This window comes from Python bivittatus, unplaced genomic scaffold (genome assembly GCF_059951505.1).
Source record: "Python bivittatus isolate LINGU-HERP-01145 unplaced genomic scaffold, Pbiv_v1 ctg000320_np1212, whole genome shotgun sequence".
Taxonomy (NCBI): domain Eukaryota; kingdom Metazoa; phylum Chordata; class Lepidosauria; order Squamata; family Pythonidae; genus Python; species Python bivittatus.
This window is the reverse complement of record NW_028277052.1, coordinates 1,192,554-1,217,909: the sequence shown is the minus strand read 5'-3', so window position 1 is coordinate 1,217,909 and position 25,356 is coordinate 1,192,554. Positions and strand designations below refer to the sequence as shown.

The 25,356-nt window shown below is 41.7% G+C and overlaps 1 protein-coding gene across 12 annotated transcripts in view; it reads right to left on the bottom strand.

The window, feature by feature from the left end:
* Positions 1 to 25,356, bottom strand: part of CADM1 (cell adhesion molecule 1) — a 221,722-nt gene that overhangs the window by 178,518 nt on the left and 17,848 nt on the right. Inside the window, exon 1 of one of the 12 annotated variants that reach the window (XM_088138883.1) lies at positions 15,946 to 16,364. The exons of the other annotated variants lie outside the window; for them this stretch is intronic. Coding sequence (XP_087995009.1) covers positions 15,946 to 16,084 — 139 coding nt within the window. The 5' untranslated portion in view covers positions 16,085 to 16,364. Of the gene's footprint in view, positions 1 to 15,945; positions 16,365 to 25,356 lie in introns of those variants that run through there. 12 annotated transcript variants of the gene reach the window in all.

Genomic DNA, 25,356 nt, shown 5'->3' with positions numbered 1-25,356 from the left:
GAGAGGACTCGGGATCACCCACATATGCTCCAGACAGCAGTTCCCCATGAGAAGACTGTAAGACAGCAGCTTCCGGCAGGTTTAGAAGAAAGCTGAGGGATCACCATCTTTGCCCAAGCTGCAGTCAGCACCTTCAAAAGGACACTGGGTTCGCATACTTCTTTTCTTAATCACTTCTGGAAATTGCTTATTAATGTTTTTTTAGATATTCAGAATGCCAAGTTTTATTACACCGGGTGAATTTCCTTCAATTCTTGGCAGAAGAAGAATAAACAGCAAAAGCACGATTAGAACGCTGATTTTGGAAAGTTATAAATGGACTAAAATATGATTTTGTAATTAATTACAAGAATCCTTCTTTTGAGTTGTTTCGAATTCTATTAAAAAAATATGAAGATTTTGAAATTAAGTATAAGAAACCTTCCCGTGGGAAAATGCTGTTGATTAGAAAAAAACATGGCAAGATGGGACTTTGAAGGTTGGACACTAGAGGGAACCAAAAAGAACTAAAGATTATAATTAAAGGCTAAGAGATCCATACAGAATGGAACAAAATACTCTAACTTTAGAAGAATTCAAGGATATTTGGGAACAATGCACTCAGAAATGACTCTTAAGACTGTCTGATATTATAAAAATGGATTTAAAAGAGGTTATAGAAGAGAAACGGGTTTTACTGGACAAGACAGAGATTGAGGCTGATTCGAATGTGGATTTAAAAATGACAAGTTACAAGAATGATATGGGAAAAGATGCTACACTGGATTTACAAATGAAACCGGCTGATGTCTTAATAATTAAAAGGGATATACAAATAACAAACCAGAAGAGTGACTTAGATAACTTTCTTATCTTGGATTTACAAAAGAGGCATGTTAAAAGTTTTGAAGGAGTTTATGAGAAGAGACAAAGAAGAAATGAAAGTTCTGGGACACTATTTAAAGGCATCAAGAGTGTTAAAAGCAAAGGGAAGGAATACAAAGTTAGCTTATTTGATCAAGGTTAAAATATATGTTGTTTCTGATAACTCTTAATGGGTTTTTGTTGAACAGGATCGAATGACGAGGCCTTAAAATCTGTTTATAGACAATATATGAAATATGGGAAGAGATCTTTTGTTGTATTTTCAGAGAAAGTGATAAGTTACTGTGTTAAAAGGAAAGGAATATAAAGTTGGTTTATTTGATTAAGGTTAAAATATATATGTTGTTATTTCTGGTAATTCTTAATGGACTTTTGCTGATTAGGACTGAACGATGAGGTATTAAGAATTTGTAAGTGAGAGATGAGATATGGGGAGAAAAGATTTTTTTGTTCTAGTATCAGAGAAGGTGATAAGTTATTGAAACTGTACTTTTCATGATGAAGGGGGAAGTCATCTCTTTATATATCTCTTTTCTTTTTTCTTTACTATATATATTTTTTCTTTCTTTTTAAAATTTTCTTGCACATTTTACTTTTTCTTTTTATTCTTTTATATTTTTCTTAGTTTGCATTAGTTTTTTATCTTTATATCTCTAAACTTTAATAAAAATTATTATTAAAAAAAAAGAAAATAAGGAGTGAAACGAATAGAACATACAAGAGGAAGATCCTTCATACTTTGACTATTTCGTTTAAGAGAAACCTTCCAGGCACAGACACTGCAGTATTACAGATGCTCCTTGTTTTCCCCAGGTGCTTTAGCTTGTGCCCTAAAATACTTTAATGTTCTTACTTCTGCTGTATTAATCTTCCCCTTTGCCTTCTTCTTCAGATTCCTAATCCTAATCCTAACTTTATAGTCCTATAGTCATATTAGCATTTTTGTGTATCTCATAAAAATCTGTTTCACAGTACAGTACTTCATAGTATTTACATGATTTGAATTTATATGCTAATTTCCTGCTGTTTGGGTCCAGGGGCAAAAAGATGCTTGACCAACCAGATCTTCCATGCAGACTCCAGCAGCTTTTGGGTTCCTTAAACCTTTGTAGAAAGCTGTATTAATATCCTAGTGTGGAATCAAAACGCAGGACTCAAAGGCAAAATAATCAAGGCTTCACTGCAGTGTTTATTAGGCAGTATGTACTGGAGGGGGACCCCACCAAAGGTTAGTGGGAGACACTCCCCTGTAAGCAAAATGGCCGCCCTGACATTTATACAGTTCTACAAGAAAGGGGAAGGGAAAAGAGCACATGCGTATACATAGTCCTATGATGATGCAGGCATACCTAAATGAGCAATACTTCTCAAGTTACTTTCTGTCCCTGTTCTTGGCCTCTATCTACAAGGATGGAACAACTGCTATCTATAAGGAAAGCAATAGTGTCAGAGGGGAAGAAACAAATTGTTCAAGGTGCCAGCTGCCAGGAAGAAGGCGTCCTCCCTTACATTGCTATTGGGGATGTTTGTGATAAGGGGCTTACAATCAGCCCAGTTCACGTCAGCTTCAAGGATGCTTCCACATGGCTTTATGTTTCAATTTTATTAAGGCGATCCCATTCATCTGAGGCCTCTAAAAACTTGCTTCTTTCAGCCAAAGATTCACCCAAAGATATATTTTCCTTGCACTAGGTCAATCATTCACATACTTCTGTAATTCCTTTCCAAGCAGGACTAATGAAATGTGACCCTCACATGTGCAAGATTACCAGGGCTGTAAATATTGGGACAGAGAACATACATGACTTGTTGGCAATTGTCCTCCCTCTGGATGTTCCATCAGAATATTTTCAAACTTTGCTGCTGCCGAAGACTTGATCTCCCTTTCCAATATGTACTGATGCCACAAACTTAGCTTCGTGTTTTATGCTTCAGTTAAAGTTTTCCCCAATAACAACTGATAAAATGCAAATTCGTCTCATCTTCATTTATGCTAATGCTGTTCCAATATGAGTGAGGCAACACCTCAAAACAGGCTGCTCAAACATGAATTAGGAATGGGTGTGTCATCTACAGATAACAGATTCAATCAAGAGCTTTTATAGATCTGTTGCACAGATTGGAAGGGCAGAGGTTAATGATTTTATTTTACAAATATTGGAGCATACTATTAACAAAAGAGTAAGATCAACTTTCCAAAATTTTATTCACATGCAATATTTGCCAGAATTATGAGGAAATGGCAGTCAGTCCATGACAACAGCAGAACGCTGAAGGCGCATAAAATTTTTATGCTTGTAGACGGCGTTGGGATGAGTTTCCAGCCAATAAAGTCTGCATGTGAAACCACTTTTCCTCATTATTTTTTCCAACTAAAATCACAAAGTTTTTTCCCCCAGATGCCACTTCTTGCATTAAGGTTAGTATTAGGGATTAGTCACAAAGTCTTAGACACAACACAGCTTTCATGAATTTCAAATGAGAGGCACACCCAAAACTAAAGGAACACAGCACAGTTCTTGAGAACCCACAAGTCTCAACTTCACAGCTTCTACTTGATTAGCATGGCACATATGATTGATGTGACTTACATGCTGAAACCGCATTTTCTCTGCCTACACACAATGTGGCACTACAACCAGACCACTAACTCCAGTGTCAATTGCTTCTAAGCACAACAGTGGCCTTCCATGTGTCAGCCCTACTAGGCAGACCAGAATAAGAAACCAATGCAATATAGATCAGGACTACTTTATTGTAACAGCTATAGTGACAGAATCTTGCAAGTTTGAATGTGCTTCCTCCTCCCTCACTTTACCTTCATATGAAGTAGGGAGGGGCTTGTCTGAGACATTTACTCAAATTAGTTGCTTGGAGGGACTCGAGCCCCTCCTATCTGAGCATTGCCTTGATAGCGGTTCTGCCTCCTATCCTTCAAGGCCATTCCCTCTGCCCTCTACACCATGTCAGCCCTCAATCAATGCAATGACTGAATCAGCTCCATGTCTACCTTGTAACTTCACCACTGAGATCATTCCTTTGACTCTACTTCTTTCCTTTATCTTGGTGTTCCTTTGCATTCAAGGCCACCATTCCCTGGCCTGTGGTACTTTTCCAAAGCTCAGTAGCAACTTGTCTCCAAGCCAATGTCTTCAGTACCTCGTGATCACCCTCTTCTCTGGACTCAGCAATGCACTAGGAAAAGAAACATTCTGCAAGGATCCTTAGCATCAACACAATCACAAGAAGGAAATTATTTAGAGACAACATTGGCATTCTGTTTCCTTCTCCCCTTCCTCCTTGCAGTTCATAATTTCTCACACTGCGTTGCTACATACTGAAAGCTGTTACAGATGGCAAAACCTGGGTCTCATTACACCCCATATTGGCCTCTTAAGGAATTTCTGAAACAGAGAGCTTTGAAACAGCAAAGACCCATGACTTGAAAAAGGATAGAGGATGGAATGCAAAACAGATGGTCATACTAGTAAGAAAAGATGCACATGATGTAAAGGTCCCTCTCTTCTCCAAAGCACATTTGGAAAACACAATTTTCTATTCAGATATCATTAATTCAAACAGCTTTGAGATTATGGTGTCATTGAAATGGTGAAGCCTGTGGTTTACTTTTCTCAATACACATATGCAAAAGCCAACAGTTCTACAGTGTACTCTTTTTCCAGAAGTTTCAGCCCACAAGTTTAAATGATACTATGAACTAGTTTATTAACAACTCATTTCAAGTGAAGATTCTCCAGAGATGTTAGGCTACAATTCCTGTAGCTCCCCAGCCAGCATTCTTGTTATCTCAAAAACTTGCAATCTACCTATTTGCAGGGGCTTTCATAAAACCAAAGGAATGGGAAAATGAGATAATAAAATAATACCAATTACAGGTATCAAAGACAGATACACAAATAATAAAACTGCAATGCTAAAGCACTTAAAGGTTCATACTAACTAAACTAAGATTAAGAACCTTACTAATGCTTTGCATCTTCCAAAAATGCTTTATGGCTGTTGATAATCATAAAACAACTTCCCCTTATCAGCCAAAATGAAGTGTTTCACCAAGACAATGATGTTACTGAGTTTTACTGGATGGGAAGCCACAACATTGTTGGCTTTTACTCTGCTTATATTTATTATATATTTTTAAATCTTACTTCTAGGGACAGGAACATTTTGGTTCAATGAGAAAATATATTCAGAGTCAATCAATAAACCATAATATCATGCCCATCCTGCAGTTGCTGTTGCACCTTCCTGCTCAGCAAAGCCATCATACAGACAAACTCCCTGGCAGCTGTGTATTTCCCATTATCCTACCTCCAAGCCATGCTAATTGATTTTAGCATCTTCCCCCATATAATCAAGCAACTGAAAAACCAGGCCCTGTCCAAGCAAGGCTTGCCACTTGTCAACATCTGGACAGGTTAATTATTGGATGTCATTTGCAGAAAAACTGCCAAGAACATAGATCAAAAGCAAACACCTGTGATGGAGAATCAACTAGCTCATCGCCTCAGCCACTGCAGGGGGAAAGACCGTGAGCAGGTTAATGGCTTAGCCTGATCCTTCTTACCGGAAATTAGGCAGTCCAAGAGCTATTCAGTGCTGCAAGGTGTTAAAAATGAGTGTCTTTGGCACAAAGTGCTTTAAAACAAGTCAAGCCCGCAAAGCAGAAGCAGGCGTCAACACGGGGCCCCTTCTCTTCCAGTTTCCCCTTCTTAATTCTTCTTTTGCCAAACCACTGAATGCAGCCAATAGCTTATTCAGAAGCACTATTAATGAAGTAAGGTTGCATGCAAAGTTTAGACGCTCCCGAGCAATTGTTTAGACTCAACGTAAGAAAACCATAAATATGGCAAGTGCAGAAGTTTTGGTCACTCTTTCAGTCAAAGTAACAGCTTTGAAACATCCCTTCTTGCTGTGGGAATTTTATTTTTCCTTGAAGAACGTTGCTGGCCCAGAAATATAAGTGCAGCTGTTGCTTTACTTTGAAGGGCACAAGCAAAAGCATTATGCCACCGAGGGCGAGGGATCAGACCTCAGCGTGACCAAGTTGTCGGCACTGCGGACCCATCTCCGCAGTCAGCACTTTGCATTTCCATTGCTGTTGCTGGCAGTCTCTTGGTGGGAACCTTACCTCAGTCTGTCAAGGTTGAGTCAATATTTACAGTTCGGTATTCTGAAAGCATCCGAATTAGTACAACACAGTTAGGGCAGAGAATGTTACCAACAGAAGAATGCTGCTGTCCCTAGTAACTATCTGATTGTACGCTGTCTGCTTTCATGGAGATATAGACAGAAGACAGCCAGCATCACCACTGGTGCTGGGCATCCAGTATAGGATGCAGCATCAGATATGAGCGTTGAGGAGGTCCCAAAGGCCAAGCTGGCAGTACACATGTCTATCTCCAACAAGACACATTTGGACAATGCATTTCATTTAAGGGGGGGGGGGGCAAAATTATTAGGACTAGTATCAGAAATGAACACGTCAGGCCCTTTTCTCCACCCATCTGTGAGCTCAACCCACTTATCCAACGTGAATTTGTTGACTCAGGTGGGAAATCCTTTGAGACATTTAATGATCACATTTCATGCAGTTGTGGAAGGTCATTTCATCTACAGTTCTGCTGAGTTTTGATTTATGATTGTACAACCTTCTTACTTTAAAAAAAAGCACATGGAAAGAAGAAGCTGGGATTTCAAGGAGGCTGGTGGACTGATACCGTGGAGAATGTTTCCGTTAACACTTGGCAAGCAAAGCCCACAGAACACAGATGAAGAGAGATAAGCTATAAAAACACCATTTGGGCTTACTTGCTAGAATAGCAGCTTGTAATCCAATTCCAACTCTTGCTGCCAAGTGTTACACACAATATATCTGCCTATCAGGTTCTCTTCGCCCACTCTGCTGTGAAGATGAACCAACAGACGAACGAGCTGCAGCTTCAAAAACAAGCTGTAGATGGATGGTGACAATCTTTCAGAATTTATGCACCAGAAAAAATGGTGTGTCTCTTTAGTGATTTCATTTCCTTGTGCATTTGGGGAGCACAGTACCTTATTCAAGGAATCATAACTTTAAAAAGCTGCTTCTTTACAGCCACTTCCAAAATACAAAGCCAAAAAGAAAGACTGCAGTAGGCACTTAAAATGACTAACATGATGATGGGGTCACCATCTGTCCCTGAACACCTATGGGGAAAAGTGTTTTTTCAAACCTCTGCTAACTTTCATCTTATTAGGAATTAATTATAACCAAATCCAAAAAGATGTGCAGATGAACAGCAAATTATTTTAGCTTTTCCAGAATTTCATTATTCACGTATATGTCCAGGATCACGCGATGCATTTAAAAGGCAACGCCAAAGGTGAAGGGTTGGGCATCACTGTGCACCTTCAAGCCATCTTGGACTGACGCAACGCCTAGCCTGCTCTGAAATCTGAAGAACCTATTTTCCAATGACTTTGTGTTGCTTCTCTCTCTTCCTTGCTCCTCCCCCACACCCACCCAAATTGCTATGTAAGCTGCAAATATCACATTTGGGCTCATCTGGCTCACGCTGGCAATGATTCCCAAATGGGTTGTCAGTCAAGTTTCACTGCTTTTAGGCTTCTCCTCAGAGGGTTTAATTTGAAGCAAAAGTGGCTTCAGTTACCAGAACTTTCTATCGCTTTCCCTGGGAATGGGGGAGAACATTCTCTCTCCAACAACTCTTTGGCAGTCAATATTATGAGGCCTGATGCACAACCACAAGTGAATTTGAAAGCAACTTGTGCCCAGATCTAGCAAGCGGGAACATGTCTTCTGCATAGCCAGCCTCCGTGTTCTGCTGCCAGCTGCTCCTCACCAGTCTTCTGCTCACTATTTTGTCATGTCATCATGACTGCCTCCTAAGCCGCAGAAAACATGGCTTAGCAGTCCTGTGGGTCTATGCAAGCCCTTAGTTCTGCATCTCTCCTAATGTTTTATGCCTGTGTGCCACCAACATAGAGACGGGGAGTTCATGGAATTTGGGGTATGAGACCCAATAAATCATTCTCAGCTCTTCCACTGATGTCTGCCTTGAAGGCCTCTCAGAAAATGGTTCCAAATGGCATCGTAAGCTTAAAGGGGGGGGGGGGATCTCTAAACTTAGAACTCTTTTTTTGAATCTTAAGAATGACCTAAAGTCTTCATTCTAAGCGTCATACTTGCCTAAAATAGCTGTAGAAATACAATAGTGTGATTTGGAGGCTCAGCCAAATGGGAGACCACCTTAATATTTAAAACTGCCAGTAGAAATAAACTGTTAGCAAAATGAGGACTCTTGGTTACCCTAACCAAGATAAACTCAGGTTACCCAGGCATATGTGGAACATTAAATCAGTTTAGTCTTTCCTTCTGTGAAGTAAATACTTGCATTTGGGATGGAAATATGCCCTCATTTTCCTAATACCTCTGCAGAAGATAAGACTAACTCACGGTCCAATCATCACTTCTTGGAATAATGAACAAATATATGAAGGAACATTGTGTTGCAAGAAGAAAGTCCTTTGCTCAAATCAGTTTTGTGTTTTGGTTTTACCACTGATATAAATCCAGGTCCACCCACGGGACCCTGCAACACCCTGAAATCCTGATGCCAAAATTCAGTGGCCAAGATGTCCACATTTCTACTGTGCTATTTCTGAGGCTTTATCAAAAGAAAGAATCAGAGTGGAATGGAAAAAAGAGTAGAAAGTCTCCATGAAGCCAAACTATTTCCCCACCCACAAAAAGGCGCTGTTTTGGGCCACCAGGGTTGCAGGAAGTGAAGGGTGGAAAGAGGAGCACTTGACTCCCCCCTCCCCAAAAATTTCATCCCTTGAAAGTTCAGGAAGCTCCCAACACTTTGAAGGCTGCCCACTCTGACTTAGAGAGCAGGACTCCTTGTTCAAAGAATGAGGTAAGCACCGTCCTTTGCCTCAGATTTAAGACTGCCTTCATTCGTTTTCAGAAGCCCAGATGTCTTTCTTATGGACTAAAATAAGGAATCCCCATATTTTCATTATTATTTTGGATGCACATCAGGTGCAGAGCCCTCTTGAGAAGGGATGGGAACAAGCTCCTCTTCAGGATGAAAGGTTATCCTGTTATTATGAAGGGTGGAACAAGGATAACTAAATTCTCTTTTATCAAGATGTGCCTGACCTTGGGGGAGAGAGAAGAGTAAAGAATGGGATTTCTTCTGTACAGACTCAGCTCCAATTGTTCTTGAGTCAGGCACGTAACTCCAAGGGCAATAAGCATTTTTATAAGACAATTACAGAAAAGGCAGCCCCGGTGATTACCCCAGATTAGAAAGCAGTGTTTTTCTCCATCCACTAGGAGGTCTAAGAACAAGCTTGATGGATATTCCTTTGGAACGGCATGACAAGCAACACTGAGCTTCAGGCCTCCTCGGGTGGAAAAGGTGTTTCCTTCCTTGAAATCAGGAAGGAGTCAGTTGCAGGCGCCAATAATTTCTATCCCTTTGCAACAACCCAGAGCACAAGGGCAAATGTTCAAGATTCACTCAAGGACCAAGCAGCAGCTGTGCCATGGGGCTCCTAAATTGCTCAGCAATTTTGTTAAGGCCCTTCATGACCTATAGCAGCTGCTGGACTTATTCTACCTTTTTTCCAATTTATCTTCCCCATAACAACAGCACCGCAGCACTCAAACAAAAGCTGGGGGGTGGGGAGAGGGAGCAACACTCAAACCTTTCTAAGCAAGGACCTGTTCTACTACATGATCCTGCATCCAGAAAATAAAGTTAACTAACAAGAAAAGCAAAACAGTTGGGAAATGGAAGGCTCTGGACCAACATTTGCAAAACACAGCCATCTTCCTTGCTGTGATGCTGTGATACAGCAGCAAGCGAATGAGATGGGCTCTGTTGAACACAATAGATTGAAAGATCACTTGCGGGCACAGAACTTCTCACACTGTTCTTTAATTGTGGCCTACCCCTCCACGTTGTGACTTAGCTGTGGCATGCAATTAATGCAAATGTATAACAATGTTCAAGAAAGCAGAACGCTAGTAAAGCATAAAGAGTTCAAAACGTAAAGGATTGGCCATGCTTTGAGATCTTCTGAGAAAGCTCCATTCTAGGTGCCTTCTTCCTAAAAGGGCCCGAAGCAAGGAAGGGAGGGCTACTTCTGTGGCGCTAGCATCCAGTTATGGCCCAGATTTCAAAAGGTGCCCATATGATATTCTTCCCCACACATTTTTATTTTCCACAGCATCTTGAAGTTGCCACAGCATAACCTTAGTCCCTTTACTCATTTGGTCATGAATGTTCAGGTATTACTGTAGATGGTGATTCAAGCCATTGGTAAAGACAGCTTTAGATGACAGCCTTTGTACACCCCACTCCCATCGTGAATCAAGCTCATTCTGCTTGTAGAAGTTCAGCTGTAAGAGCTTCCAGGTATTTGAGATAGCCTTAGGCATATCTACTACTAATCTTTGAAGAAATTCTGACATCCAGTTTATACTCCAGACTAGAAGCTTCCATTCTATCACGTCTGGTCACAAAACTACCATGATGGAAACTGTGAGTAGAAATATTTGTATTTTTATTTCATTTTTTAAGTATGAAAATTACTATTTATTTATTTAATTATTTATATCCCATCTTTATATACAGACAAGCACTCAGATGACAAACAAAAGGGGGGGGGAGTTAAAAAACATAAAATTAATTTTTAAACTCAAGTTAAACTGTCCAGATTTTCCAAATTCTACAGGCTAGGAACTCCTCCAGGATAGGGGTAAATTCAAGATTTTTTATTTTAATCCCTACTAAAAATATATATCTACTTATTATGATACAGTATTGACAAACAGGAGCAATCTAATTCATGCCAATGTTAGACTAATGAAAATAAACCATTTCATGTTTAATTTCAAGGGGGCGAGTACTTCCGCTTTCTGTCATACTGGGCTTCTGGGATGTCAAATGTCCTTCAACATTTTTAAAACTTTGCAAGAACATACTATTTATTCTATCAAACGCAATTGTTCTGGAAAGTTATATGCCTCTGAAAAGGGAGCAGTGAAATGAAAGTGCCACTTCAACCATAACTCTAATAAAAAAAAATCTAATGAATAACCACGTTCCGGCAAGGATAAATAAAAAATGGCAAAGACTTGATGTGGACAGTGAAGAATACAGCGAGGTATCCAACTGACTAAACATCCAATGAAGAATTATCCGTATTTGTGAGGAATTCATTCCAGCAAGAAATTGAACCAGGAACCGTTGGCATCCAACAGCAGTCAGGCACTATAGAGCACTGAGCTAAGGAAAAGAGACTCCCCTGGACTGTGACTGGACAAGTCTGGTGCCCCAGATAGCCCCAAACAAGTTCTGCTTTGGGCAACCTCCAATTCAAAACACTCTGACCAGAGTCTGCAATAGGAGACAAGGAACGCGCATGGCCGAGGGATGCTTAGTCAACCTCACCTCTCTGCTTGAAGGCCAGTCTTTCCATTAGCTTAATGGGGCATTCTGGAACAGACAAAACCCAAGACAAGAGCTGCTGTCCAAGTGCTTCTTTCTTACACAAGCAGGTATAGGCACTACAGATTCAGTTTTAAGCACAACGGGAATCTATTTCTTAAACAATAAAATTGACTGTGCCATTAAATTGGTGTTGACTCTTAGCAACCACATAAACTGATTTTCTCCATGACAATCTGCCCCTAAGCTGGTCTTTCAGGTCTTCCAACGGTGCACCCATTGCCACCATAACTAAGCTTCTTCTTCTCTTTCCTTCCATCTTTCCCAGCGTTATAGACTCCCATTTTTTTACAGTGCTTCTTTACTTTTATTACTAGAATTTCCAGAATTTCCACTACCAAGAGTAGCGTCATCAGTACAGCACAGGTTATTGATGTTTCTTCCTCCAAATTTAAAGCCATGCTCATCTTCTTTCTATCCAGCATATAAATTGAATAGAGGGAGAGTATACAGCCTTGTCTTGCTCCTTTGCCGACCTGGAGCCAGTCAGATTCACCCTGTTCTATCTGGACTGTGGCTTTCTGTCCTGGGTACAGATTTCTCACAAGGACAAATGAAATATTCTGGGATTCCCATTTTCCTAAAGATATTCCACAGCCTGACGTGGTTAACACAATCAAAGCCTTTCTATAATTGATGAAGCACATATTGGCTTATTTTTGATATTCTTTGGCCTTCTCAATTATCTCATGTTCCTCATCTTTTTCCAAAATAAGCTTGAAGATCTGGCATCTCCCTTTCCATGCATGATTCTAATCTGCAGTGGATGATCCTAAGCATTTTTTGCCAACATGTAAATTAAAAATATTGTGCAACAGTTTGCATATTCTGTTTAGCCTCCTTTCTTTATATTGGTATGTAGACTGACCTCTTCCAATCTGTGGGCCACTGTGCTGTTCTCCAGATTTGCTGGCATAGTTTGGTTAGAACCATTACTGATTCTTATTCTGTTGTATGTCATAATTCTGTAGATAATCTATCAAACCCTGTAGTCTTCTAACTTGATAATCACCAGGCTGCTGATCTAACATCATCTTCTGGTACTAGAGGTTCTTGTAAATAGGGAATATCTTCTAAGGTATCTTGGATGCTGAAATCTCTAATGTACAGAATTTCAGTGCACCCCTTCCATCTTTCCCTGATCTTCTTTGAATCAGTTACTATCTGTCTATTGGTATCCTTTAGCATACCAGTGTGAGGTTCTAATCTCCTTCTGAGTGGAGACCTTGGGGTTCTCTGAGCTCAGAGAACCCCAGGACTCCACAGTTCAACCCTGAGCTACACATATTCACCTCTATTGGCTCCTTCTGAGTTCAGAAGTCTTCTACTTTTCTGTGTCTGTTTCCATCTTTGATGCCTTTACAGATGTTGTCATAATAATGCTTCTTGCCTCTTCTAGCAGATCTCTGAAATAGGCTTGCTGAAACTAGCAAAGCTCAATTTGCAATTTTCTAGTATATAAATAGAGAAATTGGTGTATCTGGCTACCAATAGTACTCATCAACTGGTAACCAAATTATTTACAAAATGTAAGGATTGTATGATATTGTTAAATTGAAAATCTATCTTTAGAATGAATTGTGTCTAACATGATTTCATTCATCCCCATAGCATGCTTTTATGCCATGTAACCCTGCCACTAACAATGTAAAGAGAGGACTCCTCTTAATGACAAACCCCAACTTGCTCCTCAATGGTTTGTCCTAAATGTCAGAGTTAAGACACTCCTCTCCTTGTAAGATGCTGGGAAGGAAAAAAGTTGTATTCAGGCAGAACAAGCATTCCAGGGATTGGTAAGAGCACCATGGAGGACCTAGTCCTGGTCTCTATTCACCCTCCTTGGTTTCTCATCTCCCAGATCCCCAAATGGACCAAGGCAGCATATGGTCCTCAAAACCTATCCCTTATCTAACACAAAGAATACCCCAGTGTGGAATCTTCTTTTGAAGAAGGTCTGGTGGCACAATTTTCCTCCACTGATCTGGTATCTCATGAATGCATCCAGTTCTGCAGAGACACTCAAGTAGGGATGAATGTGAATGCTCCACAAAGAATCTCTTTGAAAAGGAGGATCCAAAGAAGCTTTTCTTCACTTGATCCATGCTGCCAATGCTACCTTACAAGAATCGTAATTCCATTAATCTCTTTACAGGTAAACAAAGGGGCTCTTGAGCCCATGAGAGACACGCACACACCATGGTGAAGCGGAAGGGGGTGGGTGTTTTCCCCAGAGAAAACAATGAGACCTATTCACTGTAAAAAATATCTTATGCCAATTAAATATGTTTGAGTCGCATAATTATAATTGCAATAATGAATGGCAAAGAGCAATACTGCTTGCACAATACCTTTTTTCTATTCAGTTTGATGCTTTAGTTCCTGTCTTCATTCAAGTAACCTTTTGTGCATCTTCATATCAGATCTCTCTACAGATTACTTTCAAAGTGCGGTAAGGAATATTGCATTACCTGCGTTGAGAAATATGTTAAGTATCCTTGAATTGTGCTTGTATGCATCATCTCCTCAAAACATTTTGCAGCAGAAGCACTATTTTCAAAATATATTTGATTAACCTGCAGCATTAAAGGAATTCCAAAGCAGCTCAAACATTTATATATTCTGCCAAGGCAAGGGCAAAAGAGGAGACCCGGACCAGTCTGGGGCTCTCTTTTTTTCCCTTAAGAAGTTCGTCAGCATTCCCGTGGGAGGCAGGAAACAGGCAGCTCTGGCCAGAAATTAAATTGGAAGGGTAACCCAAAAAAGTTAATTTGAGACGTGCAGCGACAGGAATCCACGAAAAGCTGAAGGATTTTATTCTTCTGCCGTCCTGCACAGATGCTTCCTCTTATCCTCGCACGCTTCACTGGTTCCAACATGGTTTTTTTTAAAAAAATCATCATCATCATCATCATTCATCACCATAAGTTGCTTTCTGGCATGTCACCACAGCTTCTCAGGGCCCAGCACAGTTTGAACAGTTTCCAGCCATGATTAACCCCTTTATTGATTTCCCCAAGTGAGAATACAAAAGATCAGGGAAAAAGGCATTTCGGTTTATAGCAGCACCTCAGAATGCTTCACCTCTAAAAGGTTTAAGACTTTACCAGGTGGAACCAGGAGCAGACAAGGAGCCACCCGTCCAGGCATTTTCGCACCTTCTGCCAAGGCGCTTACTTCGTGAGTAGCACGGAGAAGGCTTCTTTCCGACTGGTTTCATAAAAGGGTGGTGGTGTGGCTGTTACCCCTTCTTCAGGCATACAGCGCTATGCAGCGCCTCACCTTCCAAAACACATTATTATAAATTATGCCCAGGAACCTTCTGTAGATCAGCAGAAGGTGTGCTCATTCCCAGGCCTTGGTAGCAGCTACGGAATCAAGAGAAAATACGGCAAGTGCAGAGGGGGGATTTCATATCCACTCCAAGAAACCAGAACCATAAAAGGGGATGCCAGAATGTGTACATTTACATGCAATTTGGAGACTAGGGTATAAAATACAGCAGGAATAAAGTGGAAATTTTGGCCATGCACCGTGTTCTAAGTGGCAGAAATATGGGATATAAATCCCACAAATGAAATGAGAAACATAAGCATGCAACTCTATCAAAAAGAGCAAAGACTGGATATGTAAAGCCTCCTTGGCCAACTGGTGCACAGATCTGACTAAGTGGTCTCCAGCCCAAGGAAATTTATTCCACAATAAATCTACCCCTAGTGCTATAGCACGATTTCTACACAGAGAGGAAAAAATGCCCTCTTGGCACTGCTGAGTGTATGAAAACCTACTTCTCCTGAGAAACCAACCAACCCATCTGTCTCCTTCACGCACATGCACACGCACACAGAAACACGACTTTTCACAGCAGCTTGTTTCTCCCTCAGCTTCGCCACCTTTGTCAAGGCAACATCCAGGGAGGCGAGCTCTGGGGTTAGCGTCCCTCTCCTTTTCACACAGCAGCACCAGAGCTTCGTGGCATTAGATGGCATGGACGAAGGCAAAGCACTCTTGCCAAATACCTGCCAGCTGGGTACAGTCACAAAATGGGATGGGGTGCCATACAAAAGGTGACACAAATTTACATCCATATGGAAAACCAGTAGCCTTTGGAAAATCAGCACACAGGAACCACCAACAACAAACCTTTATTATAACTTTTAGGCCAGAAAACACATACAACCAACATTATAATGGGAATAAAAAGTAGCTGTAGAATACAGTAAAATAACATAACAATGACATAATACAAATAATAGTGGCGTTTGCCAAGATTAGCACTAATCTTCCGTCATAGGCAGGGTGCATAGAACAAACAGGCACAGAACTGGGCAGCCTGGGAACAAGCGCCAGGTGCCTGGTCTGGCAGGAGAGGGGACCAGCAGGGGCCATGGGGTGCAGGAGAAGCACCGCCCTGCTCACCTGGTGTGAACGGTTGAGGTGTGACATCTGTGGTCCTATCCCCAGAGAAAGCACCCCATGGCTGCCTTGCCTGAGCCCCCCACCCCATCCTTCTGCTCCCAATCCCTGCCAGGTGACCCACCTGTGCAAACCATTTGGTCTTGACCACAGCCTCCAATCCTGGTCTCCAGGCCCACCTTGCAGCCTTGGCACAATTCATCAGCAATGTGCCACAGTGAGCGGATCCTGACCACAGCTTCAGGCAATCTCCAGATCTCCATTTTTTCCCTTCCTATTGAATCAATTAACAGTATTAAGTATTTAACACATTAGTCTTATGCCACTGCACAGAACAGCCAGGATTTAGCAGAGAAAAGTGCAAGACAGGAAATGGACCAGAAGTGGAGCAAACAAAATGAACTCAGGCAAAATGAACACGTTAAATGAATATATAAGCAAACAGAAAGACTCAAGTGACTAAAGTAAATGTCTGTTCCACCTCCCAACAGCCTCTAAATCTTCCAAGGCCGTTTAGCTAAAACATGGCATAATTCTCTAGCAATACACTTAAAAATTCCTACTGGAATCTTCCACCAGTGGGGTATTTATTTATTTGCCTACGTGTGGCTGAAGGTGGAAAGTTGTCCTTCTTCCCAGCATCAAAGACTGAGCAGAATGAGGCAAAGGGCAACTACAGAACTATTTCCTCTGAACTTGCAACATTATTCTTGAGATGAATAATTCTATTTGTTTATAAGCCCATGACAGAAGCCAATCTACAGGGACAAACTATGTCTCACCACCTGCGGCACACTCACATTTAGGGAAAAGACTTGGCTAACACAACAGTGTGAACGTTACAGGCTCCATTTCAAGCACTGATGAGCCAAACCGGGTAGGTGACCAAGCAGGGACTTTTCACTGCAGACGTGTCAAACCTGTGTAAGGCTGCAGAGGTCAACTCACCTCTTAAGAACTATGAAGATGCGATCCAAAAGGTGCCAGGAAACTGACTGCCTCTCACCCTTCCCTTTCAGGTATGCAGATGCACACATACCCACAGGTACACCTGGGTTAATGATTCCAGCCATCTTGCTTTCCAAGAATCAAAAACAACAAATACAGCGGCCATTTTGCAAGACCCAACTTGTGAGAGAAGGCGAGTTGCATCAAACTTCTCTCTAGCTGCATTTCGCAAGAGCTGAAATGAGGCTGAAGGAAAGCATAGGGGCTCATCATCATTTAACGAACACGTCTTAAAATCGAACACGTCTTAAAATCGTGTCAAAGCAGCTAACAGGTCTGCATTCCATAGATTCCTGACAGTTGGGAGCTAACATTTTTAGACACTAATGTTCACCTATTCCCCTGTAATGAGAATGACTCCTTTGCAGTCCCTCTCGTGCCATTCACCTCTTACCTCTACTGATAAGTCAACTGTTTCAAAATGCATCTTTGCAGCAGGAGGGAGGGGAGAACGTGTCCCCCTCTTACAATATACATACCAAAGCTTTCAGATGGCTTATCAGAAACAAATGCTTGTGCTGCAGGTAGCTGTGGACAATTACATGACTCAAGGCAGTATGTCTTAGCTGGCTGAAACTGCCCCCTACCCAACACTGCTGGACAGAGGGGAGGGGAAGGGAGGGGAGGGGAGGGGAGGGGAGGGGAGGGGAGGGGAGGGGAGGGGAGGAGGAGAGGAGAGGAGAGGAGAGGAGAGGAGAGGAGAGGAGAGGAGAGGAGAGGAGAGGAGAGGAGAGGAGAGGAGAGGAGAGGAGAGGAGAGGAGAGGAGAGAAGAGAAGAGAAGAGAAGAGAAGAGAAGAGAAGAGAAGAGAAGAGAAGAGAAGAGAAGAGAAGAGAAGAGAAGAGAAGAGAAGAGAAGAGTTCGTCCTTCTTATGCACCCATTCGCCTGCAGCACTCAGAGAATGCAGTATCTGCTAGCTTCTCCCACCTTACGGTCTATCGCAGATGGCGATGGTCGCTCAGAGCACTTGCCACCTCCAGCGATGTCAACGGTTCTCAGAACAACTAAGCCACTACCCCTATGCACACACTTACTACTCTATTTGACAAGCATCCACAGAATGCATCTTGAGACCAAATGGTCTTAAGCCATGGAAAATAGCTCAGCAGAATAACGTACTGCACAATTACCACAAAACTGTGCTAAGGCGTAACTCATAATCCAGCTGGGGCCCTACCACGCAGAATACTCAACCCAGTTCTTAATCTTTATCTTGACCTCATTTGTTTGCCTTCAATTCTGTAAAGTACAATTCACTTTATACTGAACTGCTTTATAATTGAGCAGGGCCCACACAGAAAGCCTAAAAACACAGCAGCCATAGGTCACCAGTTCCAAGTCACCACATACAACTCTCCAGCCTCTTAAAAGCTCAGAGAAATTGGATTCAAGGCTTGTCTCCACGCCCATCACCTATTTTCTTTTCTTTTCTTTTCTTTTCTTTCCCATTAATGATCTCTATAGGGTTTAGACTTGCACCAGGAAGAAAGGAGATGATCACCAACTCAGACCTTTTTGAAAGGAGACCTGACTGGGCCATCAGTGAGGTTCCCAGTTCTGGACTGTTTCTAGCATCTCGATTCCCAGGCAGGAGACCTGAAATACCAGCTGCTGGGGACTGATTGTGAAGGAACAGCATCTCACTCAGGCCTCCACTTTCTTCCCAGATGCAACCGGTGGTAGTTCTGTGTCCCAGAACCTTGAATGAGATGTGTCCTGGCCTGATCCAACAGGGCTCTTCTGGTGTTCCTATGATGGTTTTCCAGTCCTACCTAGAGTTTAAAGTTCATTCCCATGCTGAAGCTAATTCAATAAAGAATTACATTGAAGAATCTTGAGGTATAACACTCCTGCTGACTCACATTGGGATCTACAGTACTCAGACGTCCAGATTTTTCTACACCATACTTATTCACAGCAGCTTAATGTTTTATGCCACAATATGTTCCATGCACACAATAACATCTCACAGCATCAACTGTTAATGTCAAATCTGCAATCTTAAGACATCCACATACAAACATGTTTCAGATATATGAACATGGTCAGGAACCTTCTCAGCATGAGCACCTGTCAAAGGCCTGCAGAGAGTGGAAAATGTGTTTCATTTTGGACCTGAAGCACCCTGCATTTCAGAATTTCTACCAAACCCTCCTCAACTCATCAGCAGAAACAAAAGCCGCAAGGATGCTAGACTCTTTTGAAGAGCCAGTCGGGCGGCTGCTGTCTGTTGCCACCCATCTCCCCTTAGCAGTCCCCCCAGCCTATCTGCCCACCAATGGCTTTCCCACACCTTCCCTGCTTCGCCTCAACCACCACCACCACCACTGTCCTTGGCTTTTTCCGGCTCTTCCTTCCTCCTGAAACACTTCTGTGCAGAATAACCATGTTTCAGTCTCAAACCAGAATCAAACAGCCCTTTTTCAGTCCCTATTCATACCAAGTGTGCATGTCTCCATTTCTGCATGAACCACTCCAAACCAGCTGGTCTATGAATTCTGTCCATCCTTACTTCTGAACAACCCTATTTGGTTAATGGCATACATCATGTCAGCAAAATAGGCCTGGGTATAGTTTGATTTGTGCAGCTTGCCAAGATGCAGATGATACCAGCATTACACCGTCTGGTCTTCAGGAGCAAGAAAAGGCATAATGGTTGACATTTCTTGTTGACTCTGAATTAGAGCATCTTCTAATGAAGCTCACTTCAAAATCATTTTAAATCCATTTGCTCATGTCAACATCAATGTACTGAGCATTAGCTACCAATTAGTATACCAGAAAATATTCTTCAGATAATCTGAAATTGTGGTAAAATATTCAACATGCCATTCATTTACAACAAACCGCTCTATAAAAGCAAATTACTGGAACCAGCTGTCACACACCAACGCAGCTAAGGATACTGAGCTATTTAAGTCTCCTTTTTTTTTCTCCAGAAAACATTCTAGTACCTGACTGTGGCTGAGTTGATTAATATTTTGAAGTGTCAACTGCTTTATCTATTCTCTCCCTCCCTCTATGCAGCAAAACAACCATCTCGCCTTTATTGATGTACAAGGCAATGAAAGCAGTTGTAAGAATGTTTAAATCATTAGTTCAAACTAAGCATCACGAGCCCACAAGTTCTGCACATCAAAACAATGAAGCTTAAGTCTAAAGATGTCACAGGGACAGATTCGTATTAAGATTCCATACAATTTAGAGCCTGAATTCTCAGAAAACTGAACAAAACACATAGAAGGTTCTACACATGCTGATTAGCTTCTAGACAATACGTTTCCACCTTTCCTACCACCTCATCTCCAGAAGTAATACAGCTTAATCCATAGGAATTATGCTTAAGATCGTAACCATCTTTCTCTCTCTCAAAAGAAATAGCCATAAGATGACCTTCCAGCCCTGCAACCCCCCTCCCCAAATCATGTTTCTTCTATGAAAGACTCCAGGAAGACAGAAACTTGATCTTTCCTGCAGTTGGCCTACACATTCAACAGAAGAAACTGAGTCAACCGGCGAGAGATCAACTTTGTATGAAAAAAGAAAAGAACCATCCCTGCAAGAGAAAAGTACTATACTCTTGACGTTAGGGAGGGAGGTCTTCATGGAGGGGAAAAAAAAGTTTCCCATACTACGACTGGAAGTTCAGTCCAGCAGTTTAATCAACCTGCCAAGTAACCCATATGAAGCTAGGTAATATGGATTGCTGGATTGCACAACGTCTTGATGCTGCAAATGATGGAATCATATTTTTAATTTCTGCCATAAGAAATCTCCCACAGGTAGCACAGCCACAAGTGGGAAGAGCAAGAGAACTGCCTCCTGATGTACCACCATCCTTATTTGCAGAGGGAGCCTTTAAATGCAGGAGTCCATATAACAGTGCCTCCACTCTTTTCGCTGGAGGTGTGCCCTCTGCACCACCCACTCAAAATTCAATCACCTACCATCTAATTCAGCTACAGCAATAAGCTCACAAGGCATAAGCCACAATCCAGGGTCACACGACCTCTGGCTTGGGTTGTGGTCATTATGTTTCATTTCCTGCACAACTGCCGTCTCCTCTGACATCTCAAAATGCAGATCCTTATGCAGAGGAGCATATCTGCCAAAGAAAGACTGGGGGAACGTGCAGCCCCTTCATACCACATTATGTAATTTTCCTCACCCCTTACTCTCCTATGCTTTTAAGCACGTCTTTTGCAAACATTATTTCTCCTCCCAACAAATCAGTCTGAGTAATTCTGTTATTTAAACAAAGCAATATTTCAAGAGAGTCCACCACTTAAGACCCCTTCTGTACTTTTTCACTTTAATGCACGGGCTATAAATAAACTATCTCAGATGGCATTCCAGGGATTTTTTTAAAAAAATGTTTCCTGATTATGAAAGACTGTTTTGAAACTCTTTTTTCCCCCAGTGCATACATTTATCATTTTCAGAGTTCGCTACGAGTGGGAGCATGTTTAATTCTTCTTTAGCAGAGTCTGCCAGATTAAGCTTTAGCCAAAGAGTACTTTCTGCCTGGCTTTATCAGACTTTAAAATGTGAAAGACGAGAACTCATGTTATGCCAAAGAAACCAAACATCTCTTGGAATCCATTGGAGCTCTTTGTACTTGGATACCCATTAATCTCAAAATCCCCAAAGCGCTTCCAAAACCTAGGAGTAGCTGAAGAAGTGCAAGACTGATCTACAAATACTAGCCTCTGTTTTGTTCTTCTTTCAATTACGGAAGGTCCATTACACTCTGTTTTATAAAGAGAGTAGATTCTGGAAGGCAACCCAAGGTCTTCAGGGCACACAACCACATTATGCAATACAATCCAGAATTACTGAAGCCCACCCATCTTTCTCCAGCTTCTGAAACTCTGGACATTGCAACCACCAAACTTATAACCACCTCACTGGGATGACAAAAACTAGCTTTCCTGGGAACCTGTATTCTGGGCCCGAGGCAAGCTTTAAGGCTCACCCACAATTACAGTTAACTGTGTTGTGCAGAAGGTAGGCAAATGCAATTTGCATGGAGAGGACGTGTTCCACACCTACTTAGGTCAGCAAGTCTACCAAATCTACATGGTTGGACTGGGGAGGCTGGGTTCGATTTATTGTGCTATAAGCAGATACTCTAATAATTCCAAACACAGCATTTTGGAGGGAAAAGGCTTTTACAGTGCACAATTACCATAACACGTGAAAATATTTTGTCTGTACACTCAGATTTTCTTCCATTCTTTCCAGGATGTTTTTGGAATAGCAACCATATACACAAACACTCAGACCAGGCTACTCAAGAATATTGTCTCAAAATCTCCTATCTACCTCTACTTGCTCTATCATCCTGTTAAAGCTGAAATATTCTCCAAATGGTTATCTTTAACGGTCTGCCCAGCAGCCAACAAAAATGGAACTCAACTTCAAGGGACCACCAAATCCACTGTACTTCCAACAGAAAACACTGTACACCTCTAAGCTAGACCACCAATACTGGGAACTCTTAACTCAGAATAGGCATCTTTGTAAAAAACAAACGTCCCCAAATTCCAAACAAATCATGAGGATTACATATAGCATTTGTTGCCTTTTTTTATAAGAGAACTGAATTCAGACCATTAAGCCTAACAGGAACACTTCTTACTTCAGATCACACATCTGTGATGGTGTAGCTGAATCTCAGTAGGCAAGGCTGGTTAAGAGGACTTGATCTTGTGCTGCAATGCTGAATTGTCACCTCAAGGTACTGCATTGGAAGGAATCCTCTGAATGAAGTCTGGTCCGCTGAATGGCTCATTACTCAAGATGGGTTTGGAGACTAAACAGGAAATTCAGGTAAGTATGCTAGAGTACCTCTTCGCTAACAAAATGCATGGAGACTAGGATCTGAGTTTCAGAAAAGAGGGACAGAACAGGAAGCAGAGGGTCCTATCAGCACTGCAACTACAACAACCAACTAGGCAGTGTAGCTAATGTATTCTTGAGGGCCCAAGCATTACCTTCCGAAGGAAGAAGACAGATAATTCAGAACGTGTTTTCTTGATTCCTTAACCTATGATTTGGAGGAGGAGGAGGAGGAGGAGGAGGAGGAGGAGGAGGAGGAGGAGGAGGAGGAGGAGGAGGAGGAGGAGGAGGAGGAGGAGGAGGAAAATAAAGGTGCATAAAAAGCTGGTCTCGGACATTCCCACCACTACCAGTTGCTCTTCTTCCCCTTTTTCCTTAAGCGGGGAATGTATGCAGCAGCTTTTAAAAGAAGGGACACAGGGCCTTCTTCCCGTCAAACCATTGAGTTATATCTATCCACATCTCTTGGACACATCAACCTTGAACAGTAGAAACTATAATGGGGGAAACCTTAAGAGAAAGGATGGAGCAGGGAAGGGACAGGACCTGCAAACCAGGCCGCTTGCCCCTCCCTACCCACAATCCTCCTTTTCTTCTCAGCTCACATTGAAAGAAAGGTTCTGCTCTTTGCTTTGGGCTGCTATTAAATCCTCATCAGATCCAAATCCTACAAGGACACAGTCAGATCTAATTAAAAGCTACTCTAAAAAAAGATGGCATTTTACATATGCAAAAGAAAAAAAGAAACCTGCCTAAATTGGATTGCACTGAAGTAATGTGATCTATTAACGTCTCAAATTATAGTATGCAAATTTTGATAATTCACTGATATTTATAAGATTCAACTCAAGAAGCGCACCAGTGCCAAGCACACGGTAAAATGGCAAGTTTAAAGAGATGAAGGAAATGTTCTTAAGCCATTCAGTCCCATGAAATGCGGTATCTATCATCAACTTTTTAATTACCAATTGATCAGCGTGTAGACGGTGTAATAGCTTTCAGCTTTTAATTACCGAACTATCAAAATCCCAACCAAAAAAGAGATCTCCAGAGATGAAACTGTAATGCTTGATTATTCATCACTGCATAATGAATTATTTGTTTTTAAACAAGATGTCAAGTTCCTTATGTAATCCGTCTGGAAAAGTTATTTCACAGGACCAATTTTACCCGTACACATTGTGCATTTAACACCCTTTTTTTCTTTGTCTCTGCAGTTCTGTGTGAAACTCTTCCAAAGATTTAGAGATCATTCCAAGACTAAGAAGACTCTAGCCTTTTGCTGCAGACAATAAAGTCTTGTACAGGTAGTCCCCAATTTAAGAACAAGTTCCGTTCTCAAGGGCTGTCCTTAAGTCTAATTTGTACATAAGCCGGACCTGTATTATTGTATAATGCTATATAAGTTGTATTGTGTAATGAACTCAAACCATTGTGTATTTAATTCAAATTTTGCTACAACAGGCTCCGTTCTTAACTATGGGTCATCTGTAACCCGGGTGTTATTCATCCTACGAATTTTTCTCGTAAAGACCTCATTCGCCTGAAAGGGAGGTGATCCTGATTTAAGATGCCCCCGCCGTGCCAAACGCTATGAGCAGATACGAAACACAAGTACAGACAGAAACCCTGGGCAACCCCCAGCTGAAGCCTGCCAATCCTGAAGCACCCCCAGCCAGCATTTTCCTCTGTCTTCACCAGTTTCAGGAAATCTTTCCACAAGGTGCTTCCCCTTGAAAAATAGGAGCAAGTCTTTAGCACTCAGCTTCTCAATTTCTTAGAAATCCCTCGTAACAATTTTAGGAATGCATATACATTAAACGCTTTCCATTTTTTCCCCAGCCGTGTGAACCCGGCTTATCCCCGCCATGAGGCAAAAGCACCTTCCCTGCCATTCCTGGCCCCAGGACCCCATTTGTTGCAAGCCCACATCCTTCGCTCATCAGCCACCGCCTGGCTCTTCTTCATCCGAAACCCACCTTACATAATTTCGGTGCGGCTCATTCAGGCTGATGCTGCTATGCTATTATTCTTTGCAGATAACATGGGCAACTTTTTAACCTCTCCATTGTAATTAATTCTTTCTGGAGTAGCAAACACACCTCTCGAAATATTCATGCAATGGTAGATGAAATATTGTCACTGTTAGAAAAATTATCTAAGAAGAGAACAAGATCAATCATTAACCGACATGCAAACACATAAGTGTCTTGTCATAATAATGAATAATCAAAATTAGAGAGTGGATTCTTCATCAAATACTCTCAAACAAACCTTATTGTGGGTTATTGTGTTGTATTTCAATCAGGTAAGACAATTAAAAGCACTGAAAACGGCTTCAAAAATCAGGTGAGGACTAGTTCAGTCGCTACGATTTATGGACGTTCTTTACTCTCTTCTAAAAAAGCTCAGCAACTACAAAGCATTAGAAAACCAGAGCCCCCTTTCCAGAAGTTGAACTTAAACCACTGATCACCTGCATTCCTAAAGAGACAGAAGTACCAATTCGTGCTGCATCGTATGAGGTCCCACTCAGAACAGCAGCGTAAACAGGAAGGGCAGCTGAGCAGAGACTCCACGCTAAAGACCGCAGGCTCTTGAGGACAAGGCTGGTCGGTGTGTTAACGATGCCGCCCCATCCTCCGAGTTATGGAACCAAAGAACAACAAGGTACTGTTGGCAGATG